Raw genomic sequence first — 27071 nt, 5'->3', positions numbered from 1 at the left:
TAGAACCTCGGCAACCAAGAAAAACCAAGCTCCCCTCTTGCACTGACATTACTGAATGGACGTGATGATCCAAGCCAAAAAGGAGCAGCAAATGAGGCAGCCTTTCATATGAACACTTCCAGCCTTGGAAAGTTCTTTCTTTCTTTCCTTCCTTCCTTCTTTCTCTCTTTCCTCCCTCCCTCCCTTCTCTCTCCCTCCTTCTCTCTCTCTCATTCCTTCTTTCTCTCTCTTTTCTCCTTCTTCCCCTCCCTCTTTTCCTTTCTTCCTTTCTTGCTCTCCTTCCTCACCTCTCTCTTTCTCCTTCTTTCTTTCCATGGCAGAGAATGAGGTTTACAGGAAGTAAAACAGTCCGTTTAGGGGCAGGAGCCATCTGAGGCTGATGAAAAGAAACAACCCAACTGCTGAAACCAGATCCACAGAGTGAAGACTTGACATAATCCGTGACCTTCCTGCCCCCTGACTGCGGGGCCAGCGGGAGTTGGGGATGAGAGAAACCCCAGTCAACTCTTAAGTCCAAGACGACGGCTCCATCCTGCTCCCCGCTCCCCTTCCACTTGACAAACAGAACCCCATTTTATGGTTATCAGCTGAAAACAGTATAAAGTAAATTAGGTCAATAAAAACTCCAGACATAAGTTTCAGTAAAGCTCAACGGATGGGAAATGAGAACAAATGAACTCCCCTTATCACAGGCTCTAAATAGCTAAGAACATTTTAGAGAAGAAAAGAGGTGCTTTCTGCCCATAGAGAACATCCCTGGGAGTGTATTAAGCTGGAGACAGACTCGCAGACAAAGAAGACCCGCAGTTTCTTATCTCACACACCTATCAGCAGCAGCACTTGTTTCTTCCCAGTGGGTCTGACCTAGTGCTTGAAGCTGATCGGAAGGTGTCTTGAGACAGGAAGTGACACGCAAGGCTGACGGAAACTCTGAAGACACCCATCAAAGTCCACCCTCTCCTACGCTTATGGAGACTCTCAGTTTGGAAAGGATGGAGGCTTCTAAGAGCCGATTTTCAGGAGGAGAAAGGTAAGTGCAACCTCCTCAGAGTCTCATCCACTTATTGTCACAGTCACCATTTTTAATAAAACCTCAATACACCTGTAACAGATTGCTAAGCAGAGTCCAACTTGCCTGTATATTTTGTCCAAGGATAGGAGAAATGGAAAGTCTTGGAGGCTTAAAGTTTTGCTTAAGTGTTCTGGATTATTTGAGCACATTCCCTCATGACGGTTCATATTCTGTGAGAACCTTTTGGTAGATGGTGAGTCTTAAAACTTCCAGCCTTGCTTCTGTTCTTGACACAAAGCATTCCCTCCCCCTCCCCCACAACTCCCGCAAGGGAACAAAACTGCAAGCACCAGGGGGATCAAATAACCAAATGGTTAGTGAGAGGGCTGCTAAGAATTACAAGTGAGATTAGCCTTTTACCCTGCATTAGCCCCAGTGAAAAACTAACCCTGTAACTACTTTTAAGCCTAATGATGATTTCTAAGAACATGATGTTTGGTTCAATCTTATGGCCTGCCATGTTTTGTTTTGTATTTCTTTGGATGGTACCTCGTAAGACGGTACATCTTCAAAAGAAATACAAGAAAAATGGCAAAAAACCTGGGATAGGAAGCCCTGGAAAATAATCTGCTGAATGAACACAGGAATGAATGAAAGGAAATTAACTTGCAGTGCTTAAAGCTAATGACTGGGGGTCACAGGGCAAATATGTAAAGAGAATTGGGGGCAACCTGGGATGATAAATTATCATTTGGGGAAGGTTTGAAAATGGTGACCATATCAGGATCTGAATGCCCAAAGTAATTAATCCTAGAGCAACATTTATGTACCATCACACCCATTACATTAAGTGACACTATTCCATCAGGAGGCCATCCACATAAAGAAGGTCTTGACCTTGCATGCGAAGCTATAACAAAGAACAAGTCCCTTATTTCACCTGAGGGACAGATGCCAGCCTTGAGCTCTTCTCACTTTTGAACTTTGGATGTCGCAGAGTTTTGGAGGAGGCTGGTAATAAACCACCAATGGATATGAATCTGAGCAAACTCTGGGAGATGGTGAAGGACGGGGGAGTGTGGCGTGCTGCAGGCCATGGGGTCGCAAAGAATCGTACACGACTTAGCGGCTGAACAACAGCAATAATAAAAAGCCTTCTCTATTCAAAGAATAAGTGGTTGCAGAGGTTAACGGGGAGGAAAATGACTCTAATGAGCTGATTTCTATTCATTGTCATTTTACTTATCATTTTGCTTTAATTATTAAAATTCATTTGCATTCTCTAAGAGATGGTGGAGTGAGAGACCCCAGATGTCTCTCCTCTGGTCGCAAGAGGAAAGACTAGGAATGTGGGCAGGATCTCTCATGGATGGTTAAAGAATCAGGGAAGGACTAGGAACGTGGGTGGGATGGCTCGTGGACAGTTAAGGAATCAGTGACACGGCGTGAAGGTATCATTCACGGAGACGTTTCTTGCCCTCCGGGGGCTCACTGTGTATTTGGAGAAAAATTCCACATCCAGGAAGTTCCCCAATAGATACTGCATTGAAACGTGTAAAACAAGCATAAAAAAGTCATGTCCTTCGGGACGTCTGCAGCTTCCTTGAGCTGGTGCCAAGGCCAAGGGGAACAAAGCTGTCAAGAAGAAAAGATTCCCAAGCGTAGGAACATAAGGCAGTGGTTGAGACACTGGGCTTGGACTGAAGTTTGTTTGTTTGAGGAATGGTGAGAAATAAGACTACAATGATTGGGAAGTGGCTGGAGTGGCCCCCTTTCCACTCTGCCCAGCCCTCCCCCTACTGCTTCCCCAGCATCTTTTCCAGAAGCCAAACCTAGAAAACTTCACAGCTTCTCATGATGTTGAACAAGATGTTCAAGTTTCCTGGCCGGGAATCTCCCTATCTTTCCAAAAGGACATGCTTGTCCCATTCCTCCATTCTTACCCTTCACCCCAGCCACGGGCAGGCAGAGTCCCCCTCCTTCTCATACGTTCCTACAGCACTCATTGCCACCCTAGGCTGGGTTAGCAATTCTTGCTCCCTTCTTATGATCTTACCCTGCCAACAGCCTCCCTGCAAATATACACACGTGCGTGCACACTCACACACACATTAGCATACCCTTTCTCTATCGGCTATTATCCACTTCCAGGGGGTTGAAGCGTGGACTCTGCCTTATGTGCACTGTGGCCAGTTTCAATGGCTCTTAGATGAATGAAGGGTGCACAAATGAACAAAGAGTTGCTAGAAAGAACTTGGATTTGATCGCAGACAATGAGAAGCCATATCAAACATGGGAGTGAGCAACTTGAAGGTATATCAGGAGTGGAGGGGACAGATCCGGGCTGTTAGCTGATGATAAACTCCGTGAGGCTACTGAAGCTTGATACAAGAAGGTGTAAAGAACATTGGAATAAGCAGAAAAGATTACTGGGTGTCTCCAATGGAAAACTGAACAACACATTATCTGGAGATAGCTTTCTTATTGCTTTTGAGATATTCCGCAACTCTGTAAATTATAGGTAACAACATGGCAAGGCAATATGATTCTTGACCACAGGCATGCAAATAAGTGCTTTCTGGTAGAACTTCTGTGGGTTTCCCTCTCCACTACCCACTACATGGGAAAAGTCAATTTTGCCCGCTTGTAAAGTCATCTCAACGTTCCTTTATTCCAAGGAAACTTAGGTTCTTTTGACTTCTTTGGACCAACGGTAACAGCTGCCAAGTTCTCTCATTAATAGTAAGTAAAATAAAATCCTTAACATGGTCATTAAGGAAATATAATCCTTAACATTGTAAGTGGATGAATCATGATTTTACCTTTTGCCGTTAGAAAATTATCCTTTACCAAAAGCCTGGATTAGCCATGTGCTTTTCGTAAGAATGCTATCCAAACGAAGACGTGGTATGCATGTGTGCATGTGTGTATACACACATGGATTTCCCTGGTGGCTCAGATGGTACAGAATCTGCCCGCAACGCTGGAGACCAGAGTTCAATCCTTGCGTCAGAAAGATCTCCTGGAGAAGGGAATGGCTACCCACTCCAGTATTCTTGCCTGGAGAATTCCACGCACAGTGGAGCCTGGAAGGCTACAGTCTACGGGGTTATAGAGAGTCAGACATGAGTGAGTGAATAACACTTTCAGTTTCATACATGTACATACATACATCCACACAACGGAATACTACTCAGCCATAAAAAAGAATGAAATAATGCCATTTGCAGCAACATGGATGGACCCAGAGATGATCATACTAAGTGAAGTAATTCAGAGAAAGCCAAATGCCATATGATATCAATTATATGTGGAATCTGAAATATGACAGAAATGACCTTATCTATGAAATGGAAATAGACTCACAGACATAGAGAACAAACCTGTGGTTGCTAGGGAGGAGGGGAGGGGATGGAGTGGGAGGCTGGGGTTAGCAGATGCAAACTATTACATATAGTATGGATAAACAAGTTCTGACTATATAGCATAGGGAACTATATTCAATATCCTGTGATAAGCCACAATGGAAAGGAAAACAAAAAAGTATACATATACTTTTCTGTACAGCAGAAAGTAACACAGCATTGTAAATCAACTATACTTCAATAAAATAAATATAAAAAAGGGTGCTATCCACACCAGTGGTTTTTACCCCACAGCATCCTCTTGATACCAACCACCTTTCCATCTTAGCACCAAGAACAGTCACGCTTTCTGTTGAGCAAACAGCTTGTTTGAATGACTTGTGTGACTGAGGCCTGTCTGTCTGTGAAGGCTGCCATGAAGCTGAAGGTCACGTCCACTTTGTGGCCCCCACTATGGATTCTCCTTTCTTACTCTCATATTTTACGTGTTTGTGGCCCTTTAAGTATCCTTCAAAAACCACCTGAAGTACGTGTTCAAGAAGGCGGACACAGAATAAATGCAATTCTGTAGATCTGAATGGGAAGGGGGTGTGGGGGCAAAAACAACGGGACAGCTGATTGAAAAACACATTGAAGGAAGGAAAAAAAAGGAAAGCAGGTTAGAGATGAGGAAAGACCTTCAGTTTTTTAAGCAAGATGGATCGAGGGCGGGACGCTTATGGGTTCTGAGTTCACCCACAGAAACTATGGCTTCCAATCCATTTTTCAGGATGGAAGTCAGGACACAATGAAGGTGATCAGCCCAGAAATGAAATAAACACAAGAGGGTTTAGGATTCAGTGTCTATGTAAAAAGCAGAAATGGAGATAAGGTGAACATGACCCCAGATTCTAAGCTAGCTTTGGGTCCAGACAGATTAGCCCAGGTGGTGTGCGAGGCTCCCTGGCAGGCCAGCCTGGAGGCCGGGGTCGTGAACAACGACTGCCTCTCCCTGCAACGCTCAGCACTGCCCTCCATTCACTGACAAAACCAAATAAAGACCTTTAAGATGCTACTTTCCCAAATGAATCCACTTCCAAGTCTAGGGCTGGGAATACACAGCACTAAGCCCGTGAGCAAACACTCCTAAAGAGCAGAACAAGAGAGCCCTCTCTGCTGCCCCATTAGCACATTTGGGAAGTTAATATACCTCCCTTCCCCCCGCTACTCCCCCTAAGCACACCGTTTCCCTGGGTTGGCTGAATGCACATCAATTAACTTGTCACATGGAGGCAGGCAGGACTGCCAGGTACCAAAATGAGGCATGGAATCAACTGACTGTGTAAGGAGGCCAAGAACTGGAGTCCTGACCATCTTTTTTCTCTTCCCTTTTTTTTTTTAAACTGAAGTATTGGGCCTCCTTGATGGTGCTAGTGGTAAAGAACTTGCCTGCCAATGCAGGAGACACAGAAATGGGGATTTGATCCCTGGGTTGGAAGATCCCCTGGAGAAGGTCATGGCAACCCACTCCAGTATTCTTACCTGGAGAATTGCTTGGACAGAGGAGCCTGGTGGCCTACAGTCCATGGGGTCGCAAAGAATCGGACATGACTGACGTGACTTAGCATGCATGCTGCTGCTGCTGCTGCTAAGTCAATTCAGTCGTGTCCAACTCCGTGTGACCCCATAGACGGCAGCCCACCAGGCCCCCCTGTCCCTGGGATTCCCCAGGCAAGAACAATGGAGTGGGTTGCCATTTCCTTCTCCAACGCAGGAAAGTGAAAAGTGAAAGTGAAGTCGCTCAGTCGTGTCCTACTCTTAGCGACCGCATGGACTGCAGCCCACCAGGCTCCTCCGTCCATGGGAGTTTCCAGGCAAGAGTACTGGAGTGGGGTGCCATCGCCTTCTCCGTTAGCATGCATAGTTGATACATATCATGTAAGTTATAGTTAAACAATATAGTGATTCTGTATTTTCATACATATATTCCATTTAAAGTAATAATAAACTATTGGCCAGATTTCCTGTGCATAGTAGTTTGTACTTTTTAATCCCCTCCTCCTATCTTGCCCCTCCCCCCACCCTCTCCCCAATGGTAACCACTGGTTTGTTCTCTGTGAGTCTGTTTTGGTTTTATTAATTTCATTTGTTTATTTATTTTTTAGATTCCACATAAAAGTGATATCATACAGTATTTGTCTTTCTCTGATTGACTGATTTCACTCAGCATAATACCCTCTAGGGTCATCCAAGTTGTTGCAAATGGCAGAATTTCATTCTTCTTTACAGCTGAGTAATATTCTATTGTATATGTATATACCACATCTCCTTAAGCTGTTTCCATGAATGTGTAATTCTGAGCGATTTCTTTATGAGACAAATACAGTGTCTATCCAGGAAAGGACCCCTTTTCCTGGGGCCCCTCCTCCTCTGAAGAGAGAGGGTTCTCCTCTCACTCAGGTCAGAAATGGGGCTTATTAATTTTCATTACAGAACGTTACCCTTGCTGCCTGCAAAACAGGCATGCAAATCTCAGAGTCGTGCCCTCAGAGCAGAGTGCTCCCACTTTTAGGGGTTGCAGAGAATTTGGGGAAAGGGCTGTGTTCTCTGGAATCTCTAAGATCTCACATGCCGCACAGTGAGGCCAAGAAAGAAAAAAAATCTCTCCAAATTCCAGCATTCTGCAGGAGAAAAAAACACCTGCCCCAAATCCTAAGACCAACCTCAAAGACCAAAATGGTTCTATACAGCTCGCCCAGAATGCTCTGCTCCCCACTCTGCTGGGGACAAAGAAAGAACCAGGATTGCGCACAAGGTGTTTTCAGGTGCCACAGACAGAGGCTGCACCCACTCTGCTCTCCTTCTTCTCTTTAAACAAACCAGGTGCAGAAGGCAAAGCAAGCTGGTTCTAAATGTCCAGAGGCCAGCAGTCATGGCTCAATCCATCTTTAGAAGCGGGGAGATACACAGAGCTGTGCCAGGCTGAACAAGTCTCTTCAACCAAGAAAAACAGTCTGATAAATTAGTTCTGCGAAGCCACAGAGCAGAGCCCCCAAGAATCAACTCAATAGGCTGCCTCCTCTTCTAGCTCATTAACTATTTGAGATTACCATCATGTGGGGAGTCGCCTCTCGGCTGGAAATTAAATTAGCCTGGCTATAAACCAGGAATGTCGAGTGGAAAGTATCTGATGAACCATCCTGGGGAAAAAAACTCCACCACCCAACACCACCCCCAAGCAGCTTACTCCCACCCTCCAAGCTGGGCCCCTTGGTGCAGCGTCTCTTCTGAACGATGAGGAAAACAACACAGCCAAAGGGGCAAGACTACTTTCTTGGTTCTGGTTTTCAGAGAAAAGCACAGTTCACCAGGGCCGCTCCTAGTGAAATAACCAAAGAGGTGGCTTCATGAGACGAAATGGTCAGGAATGTGGCATTCAGAAAGAGACAGAGTAACAAGTGTTCAGATGATTAGAAAGAAAGAAAGATTAGAAAGAGGGGAGGGTGAGGAGGGAGAGGATAAACACACACACAACTAGCATCCCTGGGGATGCTCCATGCACAGTCGTCTGCCCAGTGAGGGGGCAGCAGGTCCTGCCTGCACCTTCACAACAGGTGTGTGCTTGCAAAGCCACCTCATAATTACCAGGTTTGGCATTTTGGCTCTGGCAGCCGGGACCACGCAGATCCTAAGATTTCAGGAACCAGCCTTTGCAGGGCTGTTCCTGCCACAGGTCCGTGAGCCGAGAAGTAGAATTTCTAATTACACGGCTTTGGGCTTTACCCTAATGACAGGCTCCATCCAGGCAGGCAAAAAGCACGCAGCTAAGAGGATACAGGCCTTTGAGCTCATCCTGAGAGGCTCCTAATGCTTGCCTTTTTTTTTTTTTTTTTCTGGATGGCATCTTCTCTGATCACCAGCAAAACAATTCCTGTTTCATACTATTCAGCAGCACCTTGTAAATACCTCTTCCAAGCTGAAATACTTGACAGAGAGGAAAAGAAAGATGCACAATAAACTGTACTAGTTGCCCCCTGATTGTTAAAGGCTTGCTCACCAAAGACCTCAGTCCCCTTGATGCTGTTCTCCTTACCTTCCTTTCTCCTCCTCTGATCCTTCCCTCATCCACGACACTTTTTCACACAAACCTCATTGCCTTTTCATGTGTGTTCCTTCTGCCAAGAAGACCTCCTTCCTTACTTGGTCTGCACACGAACTCCTATTCATCCGTCAACCCCCCCCCCAATCAAAACCCTCCTCTCTGAAGCCTTTCCAGGGAAGCTCCTTCCCACTTAGATTTAATCACTCCTTCTGCAATATTTCTTTGCCTTGAGCACCCTTCTCTTTTTACCTGCATTACACATGACTGTATTTAGCCACCTCACCCCCTGCCTTTGCTCGCACATTCTATACCCAATATCCACATCATAGGCTAATCTCTGTCCCCTCCCTCATTTACAGAGACCCCAACAGGCACCACTTCACACTAAGAACAAGGCTAAGAACACAGAGAGCCTCCTCTCTGCCCCTAACCTGCCCTCTTTCTTTGATCTCCGACCACAGTGGCTGCTCACAGGGGCCTGCTCTTGTCGCCAGGGACCTCAGATATCCTTTTTCTTCCTTCAGGTCTCTGCCCAACATCGCTCCTTTAAAAAGGCCTAAAATAGCCTTTCCTCCCATCATCCTCTCCCCCACAACTCTCCATCCCCTCTCTCTGTTTTATGTCTCTTCATGGCTCCTATCACCGCAGGGGATCTTCTATTGCTGGTAGTTTGCTTGCATATCAGTCTCTCACCCATCTCCCTAGTAGACTGTAAGTGACAGGAGGGCAGGATCAGAGCTGACAAAATAGGCAGTCAATAATATTTGTGAGATCAATGAGTGGCTGCATCCACAGAGTCTGCCACAGAATAGCTGCTCAGTAAATTAATAAAATCAATATGCAACTATAAGGAAAAAAGCTGACATCTGTGGCCATTCTAACCCAGGGACACCACAAGCTAAGTGAAACCAACTGGATTTGTCCAGAATTCTCTGTCCCCATAGCTGGTTTCCAAACGACACAATCCACAGGGTTTGTGCTGTGGTTATTCTTCAGTTGCCGAGTCATATCCGACTCTCTGCAACCACATCGAATGCAGCACTCCTGGCTCCCCTGTCCTTCACTATCTCCCGAAGCTTGCTCAAACTCTTGTCCATCAAGTCAGCGATGCCATCCCACCATCTCATCCTCTGTTGCCCCCTTCTCTTCCTGTCCTCAATCTTCCCCAGCATCAGGGTCTTTTCCAGTGAGTCAGTTCTTCGCATCAGGGGGCCAAAGTATTGGAGCTTCAGCTTCAGCATCAGGTTTGTGGGGATACCCCATAATGCCTGCCACCCCCAGGTGGTCCTCTCGAGAGATTTCACTGAGGAGAGAGAAGCCAAAGGATTTTAGAGTCGAGACAGAACAGCCCCAAATCTCAATTAGAATGTAACCAGCAGCCAGCAAATTCTTCAGGGAGGTCACGTGCTATAAACGAGTGAGGCTGAACCTGAATGGTGCTGTCACCCAAGAGTATCTTTACCTGCTGCCCAGACCACAGCTGCCCACTAGTGCCGGGTCCACAGCTCCAGCATTTGGGACCTGCATCCCATCTGCCACAGCTAGGGGGTGAGCAACCATGGAGGATACACGCCCCTAGGTGCCAAGCCCCGGCACTTCCCATCCGCTAATGAAGAGTCCCCCGAAGATACCATCTGGGGTAGGTCCTCAAAACACATGCAAGCTTGAGTCTTGAGGAAACTGGCACTCATTCTCTCTCCCGCACAAATGCTCCTTTAACAGAACACACACAAAAAAAGCCGCGGGCCTGTTCCCTACTTCTGTTTCCAGCTGGGACTGTAAGAAAACAACCCTGAAAATAGCCATGAGTGACAGAACATCCCCCCGGAGGGGACGGATGGAGACAGACGGGGCCGGTGCACAGGGTCCGACACTGGTCACGTTGGCAGCCCCCTTACCCAGAGCCCCTGGCCAGACTCTCCTGGATCCACCCCTTGACCTCTGGCTCTGGTTCTTCTAAACTGAAATAGCCTCTGGATCAGGGAAATGCAATTCTAAGCCAGGCTTGATCAATAACTCCCATCACTTTTATAAGCAACACGGGCCACTCCCAAGCTTAACTGAGTTCCTTCACGGTAAGTGGTGGGAATAGGACTATATCACTTTGGAGACGCTGGAAACCAGGAGCCTAAAATGCTTCTCTCAGATCCACCCAGGTTCTGAGACAATGGCCAGGGTTAGCCCTACCCAGTAGGGCCAGGGAGCAGGGGCCACATGGCATCTTCCCCTGGCTTTCTCTGCTTGCTCAGAACCTCACTCCAGAGGGATGACAGGGCTGACCACGCTGCAGAACCAGGAACCAGAGGAGGGGGTGGGCGGTCCTGCCTGTAGGCTGCAGCCATCTGTTCCTTCCCCACATCTGCAATCCAGTTGGGACTTGGGAAGAAGGGCTGTCTTTCCCCCAAAGCCCTTTGGGACAGTCATCCAAGTCCCCAGAGACGAATGCTGGCTTCTGGTCCTCCTCCTGAGCACCACGGAGACACAGACTCATCCTGGAATTCCAAGAGCCTCGCACAAACCATCCAGTGGGGTTGCGTGTTGTCCACCCCAGAAAAGCATCCATATACATTTCTTGCTTTCTCTGCTTTGGAAAGACCAAATCATTTCATTTTCCTTAAAAATACATTCATATGATTCATGCATAATTTGTATGAAGTCTGAATTTCTTCAATATGGGAGGCTCTGCTCACTCCAAAATCTCCCAGTGAGTTGAAGGCCCAGCTTCAAGATAACATTCTGCCTCTGAGCCAGCTTCCTGCACCCTCTCCCCATCCCCAATGTGCCCATAGCCCTCAACCAGGCCTTGCTCTGGGCCTCTGGGCCTTTTCTACAGAGCAGCTGTACCCTGAATGCTTTTTGGGATAATCAGCCAACAAACTCCTATGCATACATCAAAGCCCAGCTCAACGGTGACCTCTCCTTTGGGCCCTTTTCTCTCTGTTCCTCTGGCATTTCTCATTTTGTTCTATATTATCTATCACTACGGCCCACTGCATAAGACCATGAGCTCCCTGAAGTGACTAACAACAGTTTAACACCTAATTTTTCCAAGTACTTTCACACCACTTGGCCCATCCCAGTTGTTCCAAACCGTCTGGTGGATGCAATCAAATCACGAGGGAAGTCCCATTAGGATGGCCACCCAGACGCTCTGGTCATGACTTGGCAGGAAGGCTGTGTCATTACTGCCTGATGCTCACAGCCCCATAGAAAGAGAAGGTGGGTATTAAGTGTCCCGGTAAAAGATACGTAACTTTATAGGAAAGGAAGTGTGATAAGAGTGAAAAGCTAGTCAAGAATACACCATTGAGGACCCCACTATGGTGTGAAACTGTTCACCTCCAGACCATGGGAAATGCCCTAGCCAGACTCCTCTCCCACCTCCAGGCGGGGTGAAGGGGCCATGCACACAGGCACTCGGATTTCACCCAAGACGAGGAGGGGTCCTTGCTAAGTGCATCAGGAGATAACAAGGTCGTTGGAGCAAGCAGAGCGCATGGAGGGAAATGCAGATCCACCCTCCTGTAACTCAAGGTTTGTACCAACAGGGAACCTAATCCCCATCTCACTCTGTAAAAGGTCTCACTCATCTCCCTTGCCAGTGACACCCAATCTGAAAGTTTCCTTCGTTTCCAGCTCTGGGACACCAAAGAAGACTTCTAAGTGTCCCCTCCTTGGCCCTGACACAAAGAGGGGGAAATGCACGTTAAGAAAAAAAGGCTATCGGCTTTGTTTGCGGCTCAAGGCTGCCAGTGTTTCCACGTGGCCCTGCAGTTACTTCTCAGGCTTCTGTGTGGGGAGAGCAGTCAGCCTGGGGTGATGATAACACAGATGGAGACCAGGGGGGTGACCCTGGACCAGGCAGGGTGCAAAACAGCCTCGCCCCTTTGCCCAGCATCATCAGACATCCTGCTCTGTATAAATAGCACAGAGACGAGCCCTTACCTTTGAAAATAGACATCATAAGCTCCTTGGAAAGCTGAACCGGCAATTAGCCTGCCGAGAGCACAGCAATGGAAGCTGGCGAAAGAAGCTAGCAGCCAGATCCGACTGTGAGACAATAAGGAACAGTGTGGACTGCGTTCAAGGGAGAGACAGATGCGTGCCCCACCCCAGTTCACAGACCCAGCTGTTCTCCAGCTCCAGCCAGCTGCTGCTGTGAGGAAGGCAAGCCAGAACTGTCAGATCCCTCTTCAAAAACAGAAAACTGGGGGTGGGAGGCTAGACTGGGAGTTTGGAATTGATATGCACACACTGCTGTATCGATTTTCCTAAAGGGAAGGGGTTTTGGCGGGGGCGTCGTTTTGGCTGTGCCGGATCTTCACTGCTGCGCCTGGGCTTTCTCCAGTCGTGGCGAGCGTGGGTTACTCTCTACTTGGGGTGCGTGGGCTTCTCAACGCAGAGCCTTCTCTTGCTTAGCATCAGTTCTAAGCACGTGGGCTTAACCACCCTGCGGCATGTGGGATCTTCCTGGACCAGGGATTGAACCCATGTTCCCTGCATTAGCAGGCGGATTCTTAACCACTGGACCACCAGGGAAGTCCCACATTGCTATATTTAAAATAGATAACCAAAAAGACCTAGTGTATATCGCAGGGAACTCTGTTCAATACTGTGTAATAACCTAAATGGCAAAAGAATTTGAAAAAGAATAGATACATGTATAACTGAATCACTGTGTATACCTGAAACTAACACAGCATTGTTAATCAACTATGCTCCAATATAAAGTAAAAGTTAAAAGAACAGAAGATCTGCATTCGTATGTGCAATCTCCAAATCTGTCAACATCGGCCATAAATTTGCATGTTTTTAAAACACTATAAATATTGCCGACAAAGGTCTGTATAGTCAAAGTTATGCTTTTTCTGGTAGTCATGTATGGATGTGAGAGTTGGACTATAAAGGCTGAGTGCTGAAGAATTGATGCTTTTGAACTGGGGTGTTAGAGAAGACTCTTGAGAGTCCCTTGGACAGCAAGAAGATCAAACCAGTCAATCCTAAAGGAAATCAGTCCCGAATATTCATTGGAAGGACTGATGCTGAAGCTGAAACTCCAATACTTGGGCCACCTGATGTGAAGAACTGATTCATTGGAAAAGACCTGATGCTGTGAAAGATTGAAGACAAGAGGAGAAGGGGACGACAGAGGATGAGATGGTTGGATAGCATCACTGACTCAACAGGCATGAGTTTGAGTAAGTTCCAGGAGTTTGTGATGGACAGGGAAGACTGGCGTACTGCAGTCCATGGGGTCGCAAAGAGCTGGACACTGAGTGACTGAACTGAACTGATAAATATTCATTCAAAGATTTCATTAAGTCCATCAACAGGTGAACCAATCAGTAGTGGTAAGAGGTGGGACAGTGGTCATCCCTGGTACAGGAACAGTGTCCAGAAGGGAGTATGGGTGTGGCCCTGGGGACTCCGGCACCACCATTACACAGGGATGTGGCCTGTGAAAATTCATCAGAGTGCACACTTAACGATCGGTACACTTTTTCACATGCATATGAATAAAAGTTACCAAAGAAATACATATAGATGTATATATGCGTGTGCTAAGTTGCTTCAGTCATGTCTGACTCTTTGAGACCACAGAGACTATAGCCCCCCAGCCTCCTCTGTCCATGGGGATTCTCCAAACCAGAATACTTGAGGGGGTTGCCATGCCCTCCTCCAAGAGATCTTCTCGACCCAGGGATCGAATCCACATCTCTGTGCCTCCTGCATTGGCAGGTGGGTTCTTTACTACTAGAGCCACCTGGCAAGCCTAAGTATATATATGTAAATATACACACGTATATAGATCAGATATACAGATAAAATTTATTTTCTTTACATATTATTTTCTTCAAATAATATGGAAAAGAGAGTACACTTCCTGGAAACAATGGAGGGATGTTTTGGATAAAGTATACAGGAATCAAGGCCATGCAGAGAGGTGGCTAAAACAGCAGAATTCCTTCAGGTGCTTCAATTTCTATAGTTTCTCCCAGTGTTGGGGCTGGGGTGAGATGTGTTGACAGGTGCTTGCAGGCAGAGGATGTCATTCAGAAGGATCAATGCATGTGGTGGTTCTGGCATGGGTCAGGGGTGGTGACAGCAGGGCTAATGACCTGAAGAGTAAGGTCCTAGTTCTTGGTGGAGGGTAGGAACTCCATGGGCCAGGGCTGCTCTGGGGGAAGACCTTCTCCTGCCAGCTACTGGGGATGCTACACAACAGGGAGCGTACAGAGCGCGGGCAAGGGCGGTTAGGTGTCAGATGATGATGTAGCAGAAGATCGCAGAGGGTTTCAGGGTCATCTTGAGAACTAAGAACCTGAGTGTTCTGCTCGTGGTGGGCACCTTCCAGAACAGGCGAAAGAAAGACATGGGCTGGCGAATGGGGATATGGAGAGGGACTGAGGTCAGAAAAGGAGCATCAGAGATAAAGATCTTATCTCGGAAGGGCATGGGGATGACGCCAGAGGCTGGGGTCAGTGCAGGGGTGACATGCATGAAAACCACCAGCACCCATGCAAATGTCTTTGGAACAGAGACAAGGCTCAGGCTGAGCATAAATTGGGACAGAAAAAGGGGAAAAAATATAATCTTGGGGACCCTTTTATATAGAAAAGCCTGTGTTTGGGGTGGGGTGGGTAGAAAGAAACAACAAAGGACAGGGCTTAATCTGCTCCAGAAGGAATGTCCTGTTGCATTTCAGCCTGGGAGAGAAGCTCCTAGTTGTAGAGTTTGAAGGGCCCTCAAGGGAAGGCCTTGAGTTCAAGGGGCTGAGCCACCTACAGACACAGGTGGATGACAGTGGTCATCTCTGTGAGTGCCCCTTTCCTCCTCTGCAGACGAGGGGAAGTCACACAAGAAACAGGCTGCTAAGACGAAACAGGCTCCAGCCGCTGGCTGGCACACAGCATGCCTGGCTCACTAAGGAGGATCTGTTTTCTCTCCCTACTGCATCACCTAGTGACCGGCATCCCCTCTCCTTCCTTCTTCTCAGCTTTCTCTGGAACATCCCCAGAAAAGTGAAATACAAAATCACATTTCTTAATTTTCACTACTTTATTACACACTCCTTTGTCTCCTTCCAATGATTTTTAGATGTATTAGTGGTTCAACAGGACTAATGGTTTTTGTCCTGAACTTGCTCTGACACCTCTTTGAACCTGTAGATTTTAGTTCACCGACGAACACAGGCCCCTCAAGGACAAGCTCATGTCTCTTGATCTTCCCTGGGACCTCAAGTGCTGCCTGGGAGAGCCCTTGATAAAAGGAAATGCTCAAACAGGGCATTTTAAGGGCACTGATACGGTTCTGCTGTCGTTCAGTCACTAAGTCCTGTCTTTGTGACCCCATGGATTGCACCACGCCAGGCTTCCCTGCCCTTCACTATCTCCCAGAGTTTGCTCAAACTCATGTCCATTGATGCTATTGTGTATGACACACTAAAGATGGATATGTGTCATTATATACTTGTCAAAAACCAGAAAATGTGTAACATCAGACGTGAATCCTGATGCAAACTAAGGATTTTGGACGATGGTGGTTCATCAGTGGGAACAAAAGTGCAGCTCTGGGGCTGCAGGTTGATGGTGGGTGGAGCGTGTGGTACTTGTGAGAGGCAGGGTGTATACAGTGTTTTCACTCAATTTCGCTATGAATCTAAAACTGCTCTAAAAAATAAAGACTATGGATATATTTTTAAAAGGAAATACTCAACCAGGACTTCCCTGGTGGTCCAGCAGTCAAGTCCACACTTGCATAGCAGAGGGCAAGGGTTCAATCCCTAGTCAGGGAACTAAGATCTCACAGGCCATACAGTGTGGCAAATAAACAAATAAATAAATGCGAGCTCTCTCCCTCTACATATAAAGTAAGCACAGTGGCTCAGTGGTACACAATCCGTCTGCCAATGTAGGAAATGGGGCTGGAGCCACAGGTTCGATCTGGAATATCATCTGGAATAGGACATAGCACCCACTCCAGGATTCCTGCCTAAGAAATGCCTTGGGCAGAGGAGCCTAGTTGGCTACAGTCCATGGGGTCCAAAGAGTCAGACACAGCTTAGCAGCTAAACAACAACAATGAAGTCAGTGTTTGCTGGGTAAGGTTTTCAGGTACACATGATTTATAAGAACGTGTTATTCATTGACTAAGTAGTAGTGTAGTGTATGCTCATTCATGTCCGACTCTTTTTGACCCTGTGGACTCCTGGCTTCTCTGCCCATGTAATTTTCCAGGCAAGAATACTGGAGTGGATTGCCATTTCCTTTTCCAGGGGATCTTCCCAACCCAGGGATTGAACCTGCATTTCTTGTGTCTCCTGCATTGGCAGGTAGATTCTTTACCACAAGTGCCACCTGGGAAGCCCTCATTGACGATAGAACAAGACTTAAAATGGTCACCTTTCCCTTCTTCCAATAAGCATTTCAGGTCCATGCCAATGTGAGGAGAGCTCGTTACCTTGCTCGCCTGCCCCAGATCACACACACATACTTGGGCACCGATAAACACTCTTTGCTGGGACAGGATGTTTATTTCTTTGTCCATCTGTGTTAACTGCAGCACCAGCACACGCTAAGTGCCTGGAGAACGAAACAGTCAGGGCAAGGACCAGCATTCAACTGGAATGGCTGGGCATGCTGAACCAGGGTGCGTTTCCAGCGAGAAACGGGGAGAAAGGGGAGGGTTTCCAGCCAGAAGGAGGAGGACTAGTAGGGAGAGACCTTTTAGCTGGGGATGAGGGAAAGGCACCAGGAGTGGCCTGGAGGTTACCTTTCTCTGTCGGCTGGGTGTGTGGTCTCCCTCAGGGAGATTACTTTAATGGACATGTGGGCCAAGTCCTGTGTTCCTTCAGCATCTCCTGTGGCAGTAAGCAATGTCCTAAACGAGTTCCTGCACTTTTAGGACAGGTCATCTCCTGCACCTCCAAAAAATCTTTCAGGACAAAGCTGTGTGTGCTCAGTGTCTGTGTCTCTTTCCTACCTCATGGGGTGTAGCCCACTAGCTCCTCTGTCCATGAAACCTTCCAGGCAAGAACACTGGAGTAGGTTGCCATTTCCTTTTCCAAAGGACCTTCCTGACCCGTATCTCTTACCTCTCCTGCATTGGCAGGCGGATTCTTTACCAATTGCGCACCACCTGAGAAAGCCATGACTTCCCTCATCCAAACCCATAGCAGAATTCTCAGGGCCACCGTGTAAAGTTCATCTGGAGGGGAGCTCAGATTTTGCCTGAACAAGGTCAGCTTATTAGTGAGGGCCCCCCTCACCCCGCTCCCCAGATGCCCGCCGGCGTGGCTGGAGGAGCAGAAAGGCGGCTTCCAGGCTGCCGGTGAAGACATTCCTTCCCCTTAGAGGCAGAGGCAGCTGCAGGCTGCGGGCAAGGGGCAGAGAGACCGAGAGTGCCTGGGACAGCGTGTCCCCGAGGACCGCAAGGGTGCCGTGGGGATGGGCTGGGGAGGACCGGCCCTGACTTCAGTCCAGCAGAGACCCAGGATTCGTAAAGGGGCTGAGAATTACTGGCTTTTCCTTGCCCTCCTCTCTGTCCTTTGGAGTCTTCTCCATCTCTTCATCCTGTCACTTAAAGGGTCACATTATAGGAATGAACCTATTTTTGGTTTTCTACTTGCTGAATTGCATTTTAAATATCCCTTCTAGAAGTCAATGAACTGAGAATTACGTATTTCTTCCCCAGCCCACCCCATCCCATCCCCAAAAGAGAAAGGTGAGGAGTGGTGGTGAGGAGAAGCAAGCAAAGAACCATGCAGGTTGAAAAAGGTCCCACTCTCTTCCTCACCCACAATAAGGCCCTAAAAAGACAAAGCTTCCACACCCAGATGTACAGAATTCATTCATTCAGACACACGTCCGACACCGAGGACAATGGAAAGGCAGACTCAGACTCCGGCGTCCTCACTGCTCCACCCAACAGAGGCAAATGTTCTAAGAGACACAGATCAGCAGTAAAGCCCCGTTTGTAAAGCGGCTCACAGCATCTGCGAAGATCGCGGGAAAGATGCGCAGCAGCTAGGAAGCCCGGCCCTGCCGCAGACGGGCCCGCCCCACTCTGGGCGGGGCCACCCCTAAGACGGGCTACCATTGGCCTCCCGGCTCCTGCTCGGGCCAATCAGCGTGGGTCCAGGCCCGCCGGCACCACCCGCTGCGAGCGCGGGATGCTTCACCCAGCTGCGCCCAACAGGTGAAGCCCGAGCGCGGCGTCTCGGCTGGTCACGTGGCCGCGGCCGGCGACCCGCTGGGCCGAGGGGCAGCCGGGCCGCGGGCCCCGCCCCCGACACGAGGCGGCGCCGCCATCTGCTTCCTCCGACCAGATGCGGGGGTCCCACGCGACCCAGGGGCCGTGCGCTCTAGTCCCCGAGGCCAGCCGGCCAAGGAGCCGCGTCTCGCGCCCTTGACTGCGGATCTCCCACCCCCTCTAGATCCGGGGGCTCCTCGCAAACACCGCTATGGCTGCCAGAGAGCAGACACGTGGCCTGTCGGGCCTGCTGGGACTTGTTGGCCACTTCTGTCACCAGACCCTCCCTCCCGCCCCCGTTCATTAAGTCGAGTGTGCGTGAAAAACCTTACCTTCCCAATGTATATGTACCTTTTTTCCTTCCACTCTCCGTTTGTTGCCCCAAGCTTCATGTTTCCCAGAACTATCTTTCCAAATTTTGTGAGTTTCTAAGCAAGTATAATCCTGTTAAGTATTGTGTGGCAAAGATCTGGGGGAAAAAACAGGAATTCTGGATCATGCGCTCCCAAGTTGCGTGATGAGCGCATATGGCATCATTCACATCTACTCAAAGGGTAGTTTAAAAGACGTGACCCCTTGGCAGTCGTCAAGCTTGGGCTGAAATGCAGTGTACAAAAATTAGAGCCTTAACACATCTGAGATAGTTAGGACAAAAGTATTTTGTGCCAAGAGTTTATCTGTTCTGTAACAAATGTATCAACTTAAAGTCACAGCAAATTCTTGTCTACACACACACACACACACACACACACACACACTTTTAAAATGCAACAGAAAATATAAATGCCTTGCTGGTAGTACTCTTTATGCCAGCTCTCTCTCTCCAGACCTGGACTCATAATTTTTAAAACAGCTCTCTTTGGGAGGCAACAAACTGCACTTAAGCTTTGCAATTTAAAAATGCTTCATACTTGACACAGTGAAGCACAATTTTTTAATGCCCCAGTAAACTTAGGCTACTTTTAATATTTTTCAAGTCACAAAATGGGTATTTAGGGAAGAATTTCAGATATAATACAAAGGAAACCAATGTCACTCTTATCTCCATACTGAGAAAATTAATGGGGGATTTTATTAGCATTAGATGTATTTTCACAGTCTTTTGGCTGGAATGAAAATTATTCATTAACCTATCAGTAAGCTGGTAATTGCTCCTAACATCCTAAACTTTTCCCCAAATCTAAATCCAAAAGAAAAAGCAACATACGCTAATATCAGTTTTATTTGATGTTAGTTTTATTTTGGTATAGTTTGAGGAGAATGAGAGTTCTAACAATGTCATCTTTTAAATATATATATATCTATATATTTTAAAGTTTTACATTCTATTCCCAAAGAGTTTTCAAAGATATCAGTATCTTATTTCTTTTTGGTCATGGTAAATGTTTTCATTTGAGGTAGGCAGCATATTGTATTCATTACCCTTGAAAATATGCCACATACTTGGGGAATTCATTTTGCTGAGATGCCTGACTATCCCAACAGCTTAGCACTGAAATTTCCCTTACTCTCTGGAATCACTGACTGTTAAAAGAGAGGAATAGCACTCTATTTGGGAACTAAGTCTATTCACAGCAAAAGAAGTGCTCATTATGCTGCGCCTTGAGACTGGACATTCTGTGTTTCTGTCAATCAACTTAATTTCCATGTTCATAGAATTAAGAGCATAAAGTATTCAAAAACTACTGACATAGAAAGCCATGGGCAGGCAGCCCTGGTCATGTATTTCAGTCCTGAAGCTTTAAATAAATGCTTTTTTCTTTTTTTTAATTCCTGGTGATTAATTTCTTTTAATTAATTCTTTTAATTCTAAATAATTTTGGTGATTCAAAGAGTCATCTCATATAACCAGAAAACCTTCTGTCTTACAACATTTTCAACAAAACAGTATATCGGCATATATATCTGGAGTGAGTTTTTGTGACATATTGATTTTTCAAACTATCAAAAGTTTTTCTTCAGACAAAAAAATAATAACAGCAAAGCAGGAAAAAAAAAACAGAAGCTTGTGATGGGTTATTTTAAAAACTATCTAGCAATAAATACAACTTTAGCTGGGAAAGAAAATATTAGTCTACATTAAGTTGAAAATTTCAATAATCCGGCTCCATTAAAAAAGCAAAATCTAGTTTAGTAGCTTAGTCAAATTGTAGTATTCTATTTTGATACATATTTTTAATAACGTGAGTTGCAACCTGATTTTTAGAGATGAGTTCGATAATAGCATATCATTTGGAAAATAGTAAGTGTAATTTAATTCATGAACTTCAGCATTTTATTTACCTAAAACAAATAGGTTGCTATTTAATATTGACTATTTTATTAACTCAGAGCATCTGGGAAAACACTTATGATTAGGTTAATTTATGTTATATTTTCCCCTCAACTTGTAAAAGATTAATCAACCATTTTATGGTCTAATTTAGGTGCCTAATTGAAAACAGAATCCAACACATGCTACACTGTCTTGCTAATAAATCTTGACAGCTTTGTAACAAGATGGTTTGTATTTCAAATTGTTGCATAGAAATGTAGATTTTTGATCTTCACTCAGCAGCTTGAAGTGAGCTGCATATTTGATTTAACCTGGAATGAAAAAATGCAATTACTTCAAAAAAGATTATCCCCAATCAGGTCTTATCTTAAAGTTCCCTTAGGGAAGACAGAAACAGTCTTTGCCACCAAATTTCTGAAAACAGACTAGATAAAGAGGGGAGAAATTAGTTTTCTCAGCATTTGTTAAATTTAAAATGGGGAAAGTTGCTATTTTCAGGTATAAGCTTTCCAGACAGAGATTTCTGAAGTTACTGGGTTTTAGATTCTAATACTAAAGCACTCTACTCAAAATGTAACTTCTGTAATGGTCTTCTGGCTAAGAAGCCCTTGTTTTAAGTCTTAATTTGAAACACGGTACATTTTTAAATGAATAAATTCATTCCAGGAGTTTCCGGAACATCTCCTTTAACCCTGTGTTCTCCCATATCTCCCAGCCTTAAAAGAGGACAAATGGAGGAGAATAAATTTACTTTCAGTGGGGACACTTGCCATGTTTTCTCCATCTTTATGCCTGGGGATATTTTTGTCATTTTAGTGACTCCATTGATTCTCACTGTCTGGTGCAGGCAGAGAAAGGAAACTGTGCGGGTGATGTAATTACCCTTACTTTGGTTATAAACCAACTCTGGATGTCCTTACTATTACTATCCTGTTCTGGAGCTGGTCTTCTTTTTATGCTGAATGACAAAGTGAGCAACCCTCATTGAGGTCACTGGAGGTACAACAGAAAACTCAACCCCTTAAAAAAAAAAAAAAACTCAGCAACTCAGTTATGAATTCATCATATATGACCAATATCACGTTTTGTCGCTTAAGCAAGGGAGAATGGCACAGAGTGGCCTCTGCAGCAGGACTCCTGGGTTGGTGTAAGCTTTGCCACTTTCTAGCTGTGAGACTTCAGGCCAGTGTCTTAACCTCTCTGTGCCTGTTTTCTCATCTGCAAAAGTACAGGCTTCCCAGGATCATGATGAGGATTAAATTTGCTAATCCTGTAAAACCTGAAACAGTTCCTGGCACATAGGGAAAACATTCAGTAAGTGTTAGCTGCCAACCGTACTAAACTACACACACTGCACTTTTTTTTTTTTAATGTGGCCACAGCATTAAAATGTCAGTTTAGTTTTTATAGCCAAACATGGAAAGAAGAGTCAAGGTGGAAAGTCTAAGGAATATTTCCATATATTTTAAAAAAAAAATAGTTACACCATATTTGGCTAACTTAAATCCCAAACTGAGGTCATTCAAATTTGTGACAATCTACGAAACCTAAACCAAATCAAAAAGAGAAATTTATTAAAGAATATATACTTAATTTTGAGCTTCTCTGGTGGCTCAGATGATAAAGAATCTGCCTGCAATACAGGAGACCTGGGTTCCATCTCTGGATGAGGAAGAATCCCTGGAGAAGGAAATGGCTACCGACTCCAGTATTCTTGCCTGGGAAAACCCATGGACAGAGGAACCTGAAGGGTTACAGTCCATGGGGGTTGCAAAGAGCCAGACAGTACTGACTGACTGTTCACAGTTTAAATCAATGTTGAAAGCCTAAATGTACCCGGTGGGTGTTTCTCCATCTTGGCAAGTGTGAGATTCTCTTGAACCACCTGTCTCTGTTTTTCAAACAATATCACCCCCTGCAACAGAAGGTAAGGGCCAGTTTCACCAGAAGTCCTGATAAGCCCCTCCGGTGGGATCCACATAAGTACCTGCTAAATTTGGGAGGCCAGATTCAAGAGTAAGCTGAGTGATGAACTGGAAAAGTAAACCCAGAAGAGTTTGCATCCCAGCCTAAAACAAACTCTTAGGTTGAAGGGCAGCAGTGAAGAAAGTGGTGACTGAGCACGCACCCACGAAGGACGTGGCAAACTTCCCGACTTCTGGTGGATGGCAGGTCAGCTCCGCATCACCACCATTGTGGGCTCCATCCCACCACGATCCCGCCCGGTGTCTCGCTTTGCCATGGCAAAGGAACTACAATCAACTTGGGAGCCTTCAAGCAAATCTGCCCAGGCCTTGGGTTACCGGTTAGGCCCGCACCCGCGCTGTGTATCAGTCCCTGAAACTTACTAACTGCTCGCTCAGACACAGGCAGAATCTCCTTCTCCAACCCATGACCGATGCTGACCCTTGGATTCAAACATCCATCCTTGCCCTCGGAATGTCTCCCCTGTTTCCTATTTTCCAGCTCTGAGGATTTAACTACTTGCTTCTGAACTGCAACGCCGGCTAATTATTATTTATACTCTTCTCCAATCCAGTGTCTGATGGCACAGACCGAGCTGAGCAGAGCTCCTCTAGCGAGGAGACTGGGGCCCGCGGACAGAACTCCGCGGGGCGGGGGAAGAAGGGGGCTTGCTCCCTGGACACCGGATTTTAGGAGAAGCCTTCTGGGTTAGGCTGCTTCTCCCGGTGTGGTCTGCTTTTCAAGTTAAAACGGCCGCCTTCAAAATAATCAAGTCCACATATTTGCCCATACATTCAGAATATTCCAAGTTAATTTAAAAGTTGTAAGTAAGCAGATGGCTTTGAAAAGATTCCTTAATCCACTAACCCTGCGGCCACGCCCCGCAAGGATCGAGGCAGCCCCGGAACCCAGCTTTGGGGGTGAGCTGCGATGTTTATAGTTTTCTCCTCCCGCCGCGCTCCGCGGGGTCATCGCCGCGGGCGCTGGGCCTCCGGGCCGGACAGTCTGGCCCATCAGTGTAGCCAGGTGACTACCGGGGGAAAGGCACTTTCCGCCCGCCCCCTCTACCCCCTCCCGCCCCGAGGCCCGGCCAAGCCCCCGCGTCCCCCAAGCCCAGCCACCTCGGGGGCCACGATTCGAGCGGCTGCAGGCGCGCGGCCAGCCTTTCCAGGGCGACTTCGTTCTTTATTAAGCATTTTGAGTCAATCAAAAGGAACGTGGCAGGTGGAGGGCGGCCGCCCAGGAGCCTGCGCGAGTCTTCCTGTGGGGATTTCCACTGCCTGCCCAGGTGTTGCTGGAACCGCCCGACATTAAGGATTCAGTTCTTTTCCTGTCAGTTCCTCCCAGCCCGCGCCCCGCCCCGCCTCGCCCCGCCCTGGCGCGTCTGATCTCCGAAAACGCCAGACTGCCTCCGGCCTCCGAAGGGTTCTACCTGGAGGGCGCTAGTAACAAGCCTGCCTGCCCAGCCCCCGGAATCGTTATCCCCCTAGGAGGAGGAGCGGTGGTGGCTAGAATAATGACAACAATACAGTCGGTGACAATAGCCGGCAATTAGCGCGGCCCCCATCTGCCAGCCAGACACCCGCACGCGCCGGCGCACTCGCTCCTCCGCGCGCCGCCCGGAGCGCAGGTGAGGGCGCCGAGGACCCCCGCTAGCTGCCAGGGTCGGGACGTGCATCCAGGCGCCGGGCTCCAGAGCCACCATTCGCAACAACCGGTGTCCAGGGCCTGGGGACGGTGGGAAGGGTGATGGTCACGGCTGGCTAAACCTCGAGTCTTGGGCAACTCCTGACAATAATAAAAACGTTAGGACAAAAGGGAGGGGAGGGCGAGGCTGGGGAGAGAGCGATTTTAATCCGCTCGCCCAGCTCCCTTTTATCTTTCGAGCTCTCCCGGTCCCCAAAGAGGGGATGGGGGCAGGGATGGGGTTTGGTTCGACTCTCTTCTTTTGTTTTCCGAAATCCCCCGCCTCTTGCAGGCTGGTTGGGCCTGGAGGAGTGCCGGCGAGTCGAGGGAGTTATGTTTGTGGGGGTCGGAGGCAGTGACCGGGGAGAAGGGCCGGTCCCCTGGTTGGCGACGAGACTTCCCGACACCGGAGTCTGGATTCCTTGCTCACCCGCGCCTCACCAGAAGCTCAACCAACCCAACCGCTCACCCCCGAAGACTGCGGGAGGCCTTGGTAAGAGGTCGTGATTATGACCCCCCCCCCGGGGGGAGGGGCAATGTCCCTTTGGAACCGCACCCATAACCCGACCCGAGAACCGAGTTTACGGAAGCCCACGCAACCCGCATTTCTCAAATTCATGCACCCATAATATTCTTTGCACCCCGGCGCGTCAAGGGCCCGCGGAGACAGGCGACCCTGCCCCGAGTCTCTCAGCGTCCGGGCCGGGGAGGCGGAAACCGGTGGGCCGTGCCCCGGGTGCCTGGAAGCCTTCAAAGCTGCGCGCCTCCCGCCGGCTGCAGTGCGCGCCTTTGCCCGACAGGGACCAGCACCGCTCCACGCGCCGCGCGCCTGCCCGCTCGCCCTCCGGAGCCCAGGCTGCCGGGCCGCGAGCGGTCTGACCCCTTCGGAAAGTGAAGGGACTCCCCGCGGCCTTCGCAGCACGGCGTCGCTCCCACTCCATCCCCATCCGGACAGCAGAAGCTGCTCTAGAAGTTGGTCTGGGGCGGAGACCGTCCCGGACCCGAGAGGAAAAATAAAACACGAGACTCGTTTGGGAGGCAGCCGCAGTTAGAGGGTTGCGCGCTTTTCTGAGCACCTTCCCAGTTGCTGGCCTCCTTCCTTGAGGAAAGATCGCCGGATTAATCCCTAGGCACCGTGGGCCGCTGAGCCGCCAGATATTCTGGAGAAGTGTCTCCAGACTGGGGCGAGAGCGGAGCCCCAGCGCACCCCTTACGGCGCTGCGGGCCAGCACCGCGCGGTCGTCGCTCGGCTCCCCTTCCCGCCCCGGTGGTCCGAAGTTGTACCCCTGCCAGCTCCCCGGTGTACATGCCACGCCCGCGTCCTCTCCTCGTCAGGATCGCGGCTGGAGCCCCTGGCCCTGCCCGGGACACTCACCGGTACCAGGCAAGGCCCTTGTCGTAGCTGCGGTCGAAGAAGTGGGGCTCTGCGCCCACGGCGCGCACGTCGGGGTGCACGCGCAGGAACTCCAGCAGCGCCCGCGTGCCGCCCTTCTTCACGCCGATGATGATGGCCTGCGGCAGCTGCTTGCTCCCGGACCCGCTGAAGAAGCTAGAGATGGGGCTGGGGGAGTCCGGCGTCTCGGGGCTCTGCTCCTCCTGGCTCGTGGCGCCTTCGGCCACCTCTCCGCCCGCAGCCGACTGGGTGGCTGGCGCCGCCGGGAACGGCAGCCTCGGGGGCGGCCCGTCCGGACCCGGGGCCGGCGGGGCGTGGGCGGCGCGGGACCCGGAGCCCAGCAGCAGCAGCCCGGGCGCGGCGGCGCAGGAGCCGGCGCACGAGTAGACGAGCAAGTAGAGCCAGACGCAGAGCATGGCGAACAGCAGCGCGAGCCTCCTCCTCACCGGCGGCGGGGGCGGCGGCGGCTGCGGCAGGAGCCGGCCGGGGACATCGAGGCAGGACCGGCCGCCGCTCAGGCGCTGCCCCATGCGCTGCCCGCGCGCGCGGCGAGGGGCATGGCTCAGCACATGGCGCAGGGCCCGCCGGAGCAGGGAGCGCTGCGAGAGTTCCCTGGACGCCGGGAGGTTCGGCTTATTGGCTCCGCGCGCCCGCGGTCGCCGCTGTTGCTCTGCCCCAGGTGGCGGCGGCAGCTGCACGGCCGGCGGCTTTTGACATGTTGCCGGGAGGAGCCACAACTGGAACGAAGGTCGGGTGGTGGCAACTGCCGGCCTGGGGCTGCGACGCCGCGCTCGGGGCCGGCAGAGTTCTGCACTCCGGCGTTCCGACCCCTCCGGACTGTGCGCGCCGCACGGCCGCTCGCCGGGGCTGCCTCCTCGCGGTCCCGTGAACCGAGCTCTGAGCGCAGCCCCGGCGCTTCACCGGTGGAGGCTGCGAAGGAGGACTGCGCAGGAAGACCGCCGGAGACCGAGGCAGAGTGGGCGGGCCCGGCCACCGGGAGTGATGGGTCACTCCACCTACCAGAAACCCGGGGCGCCATGCAA

The 27071-nt window shown here is 48.9% G+C and overlaps 1 protein-coding gene across 1 annotated transcript in view; it reads right to left on the bottom strand.

Moving 5' to 3' along the window:
- The window catches only part of LOC138084007 (heparan sulfate glucosamine 3-O-sulfotransferase 3B1), a 39723-nt gene extending 13165 nt beyond the window's left edge, over positions 1–26558 (bottom strand). Inside the window, exon 1 of the mRNA XM_068978069.1 lies at positions 26011–26558. Coding sequence (XP_068834170.1) covers positions 26011–26558 — 548 coding nt within the window. The remainder of the gene's footprint in view (positions 1–26010) is intronic.
- Between the last annotated feature and the right edge of the window lie 513 nt (positions 26559–27071).

The sequence above is a fragment of the Capricornis sumatraensis genome, chromosome 8, assembly GCF_032405125.1.
Source record: "Capricornis sumatraensis isolate serow.1 chromosome 8, serow.2, whole genome shotgun sequence".
NCBI lineage: Eukaryota > Metazoa > Chordata > Mammalia > Artiodactyla > Bovidae > Capricornis > Capricornis sumatraensis.
This window is presented reverse-complemented; position numbering and strand designations above follow the sequence as displayed.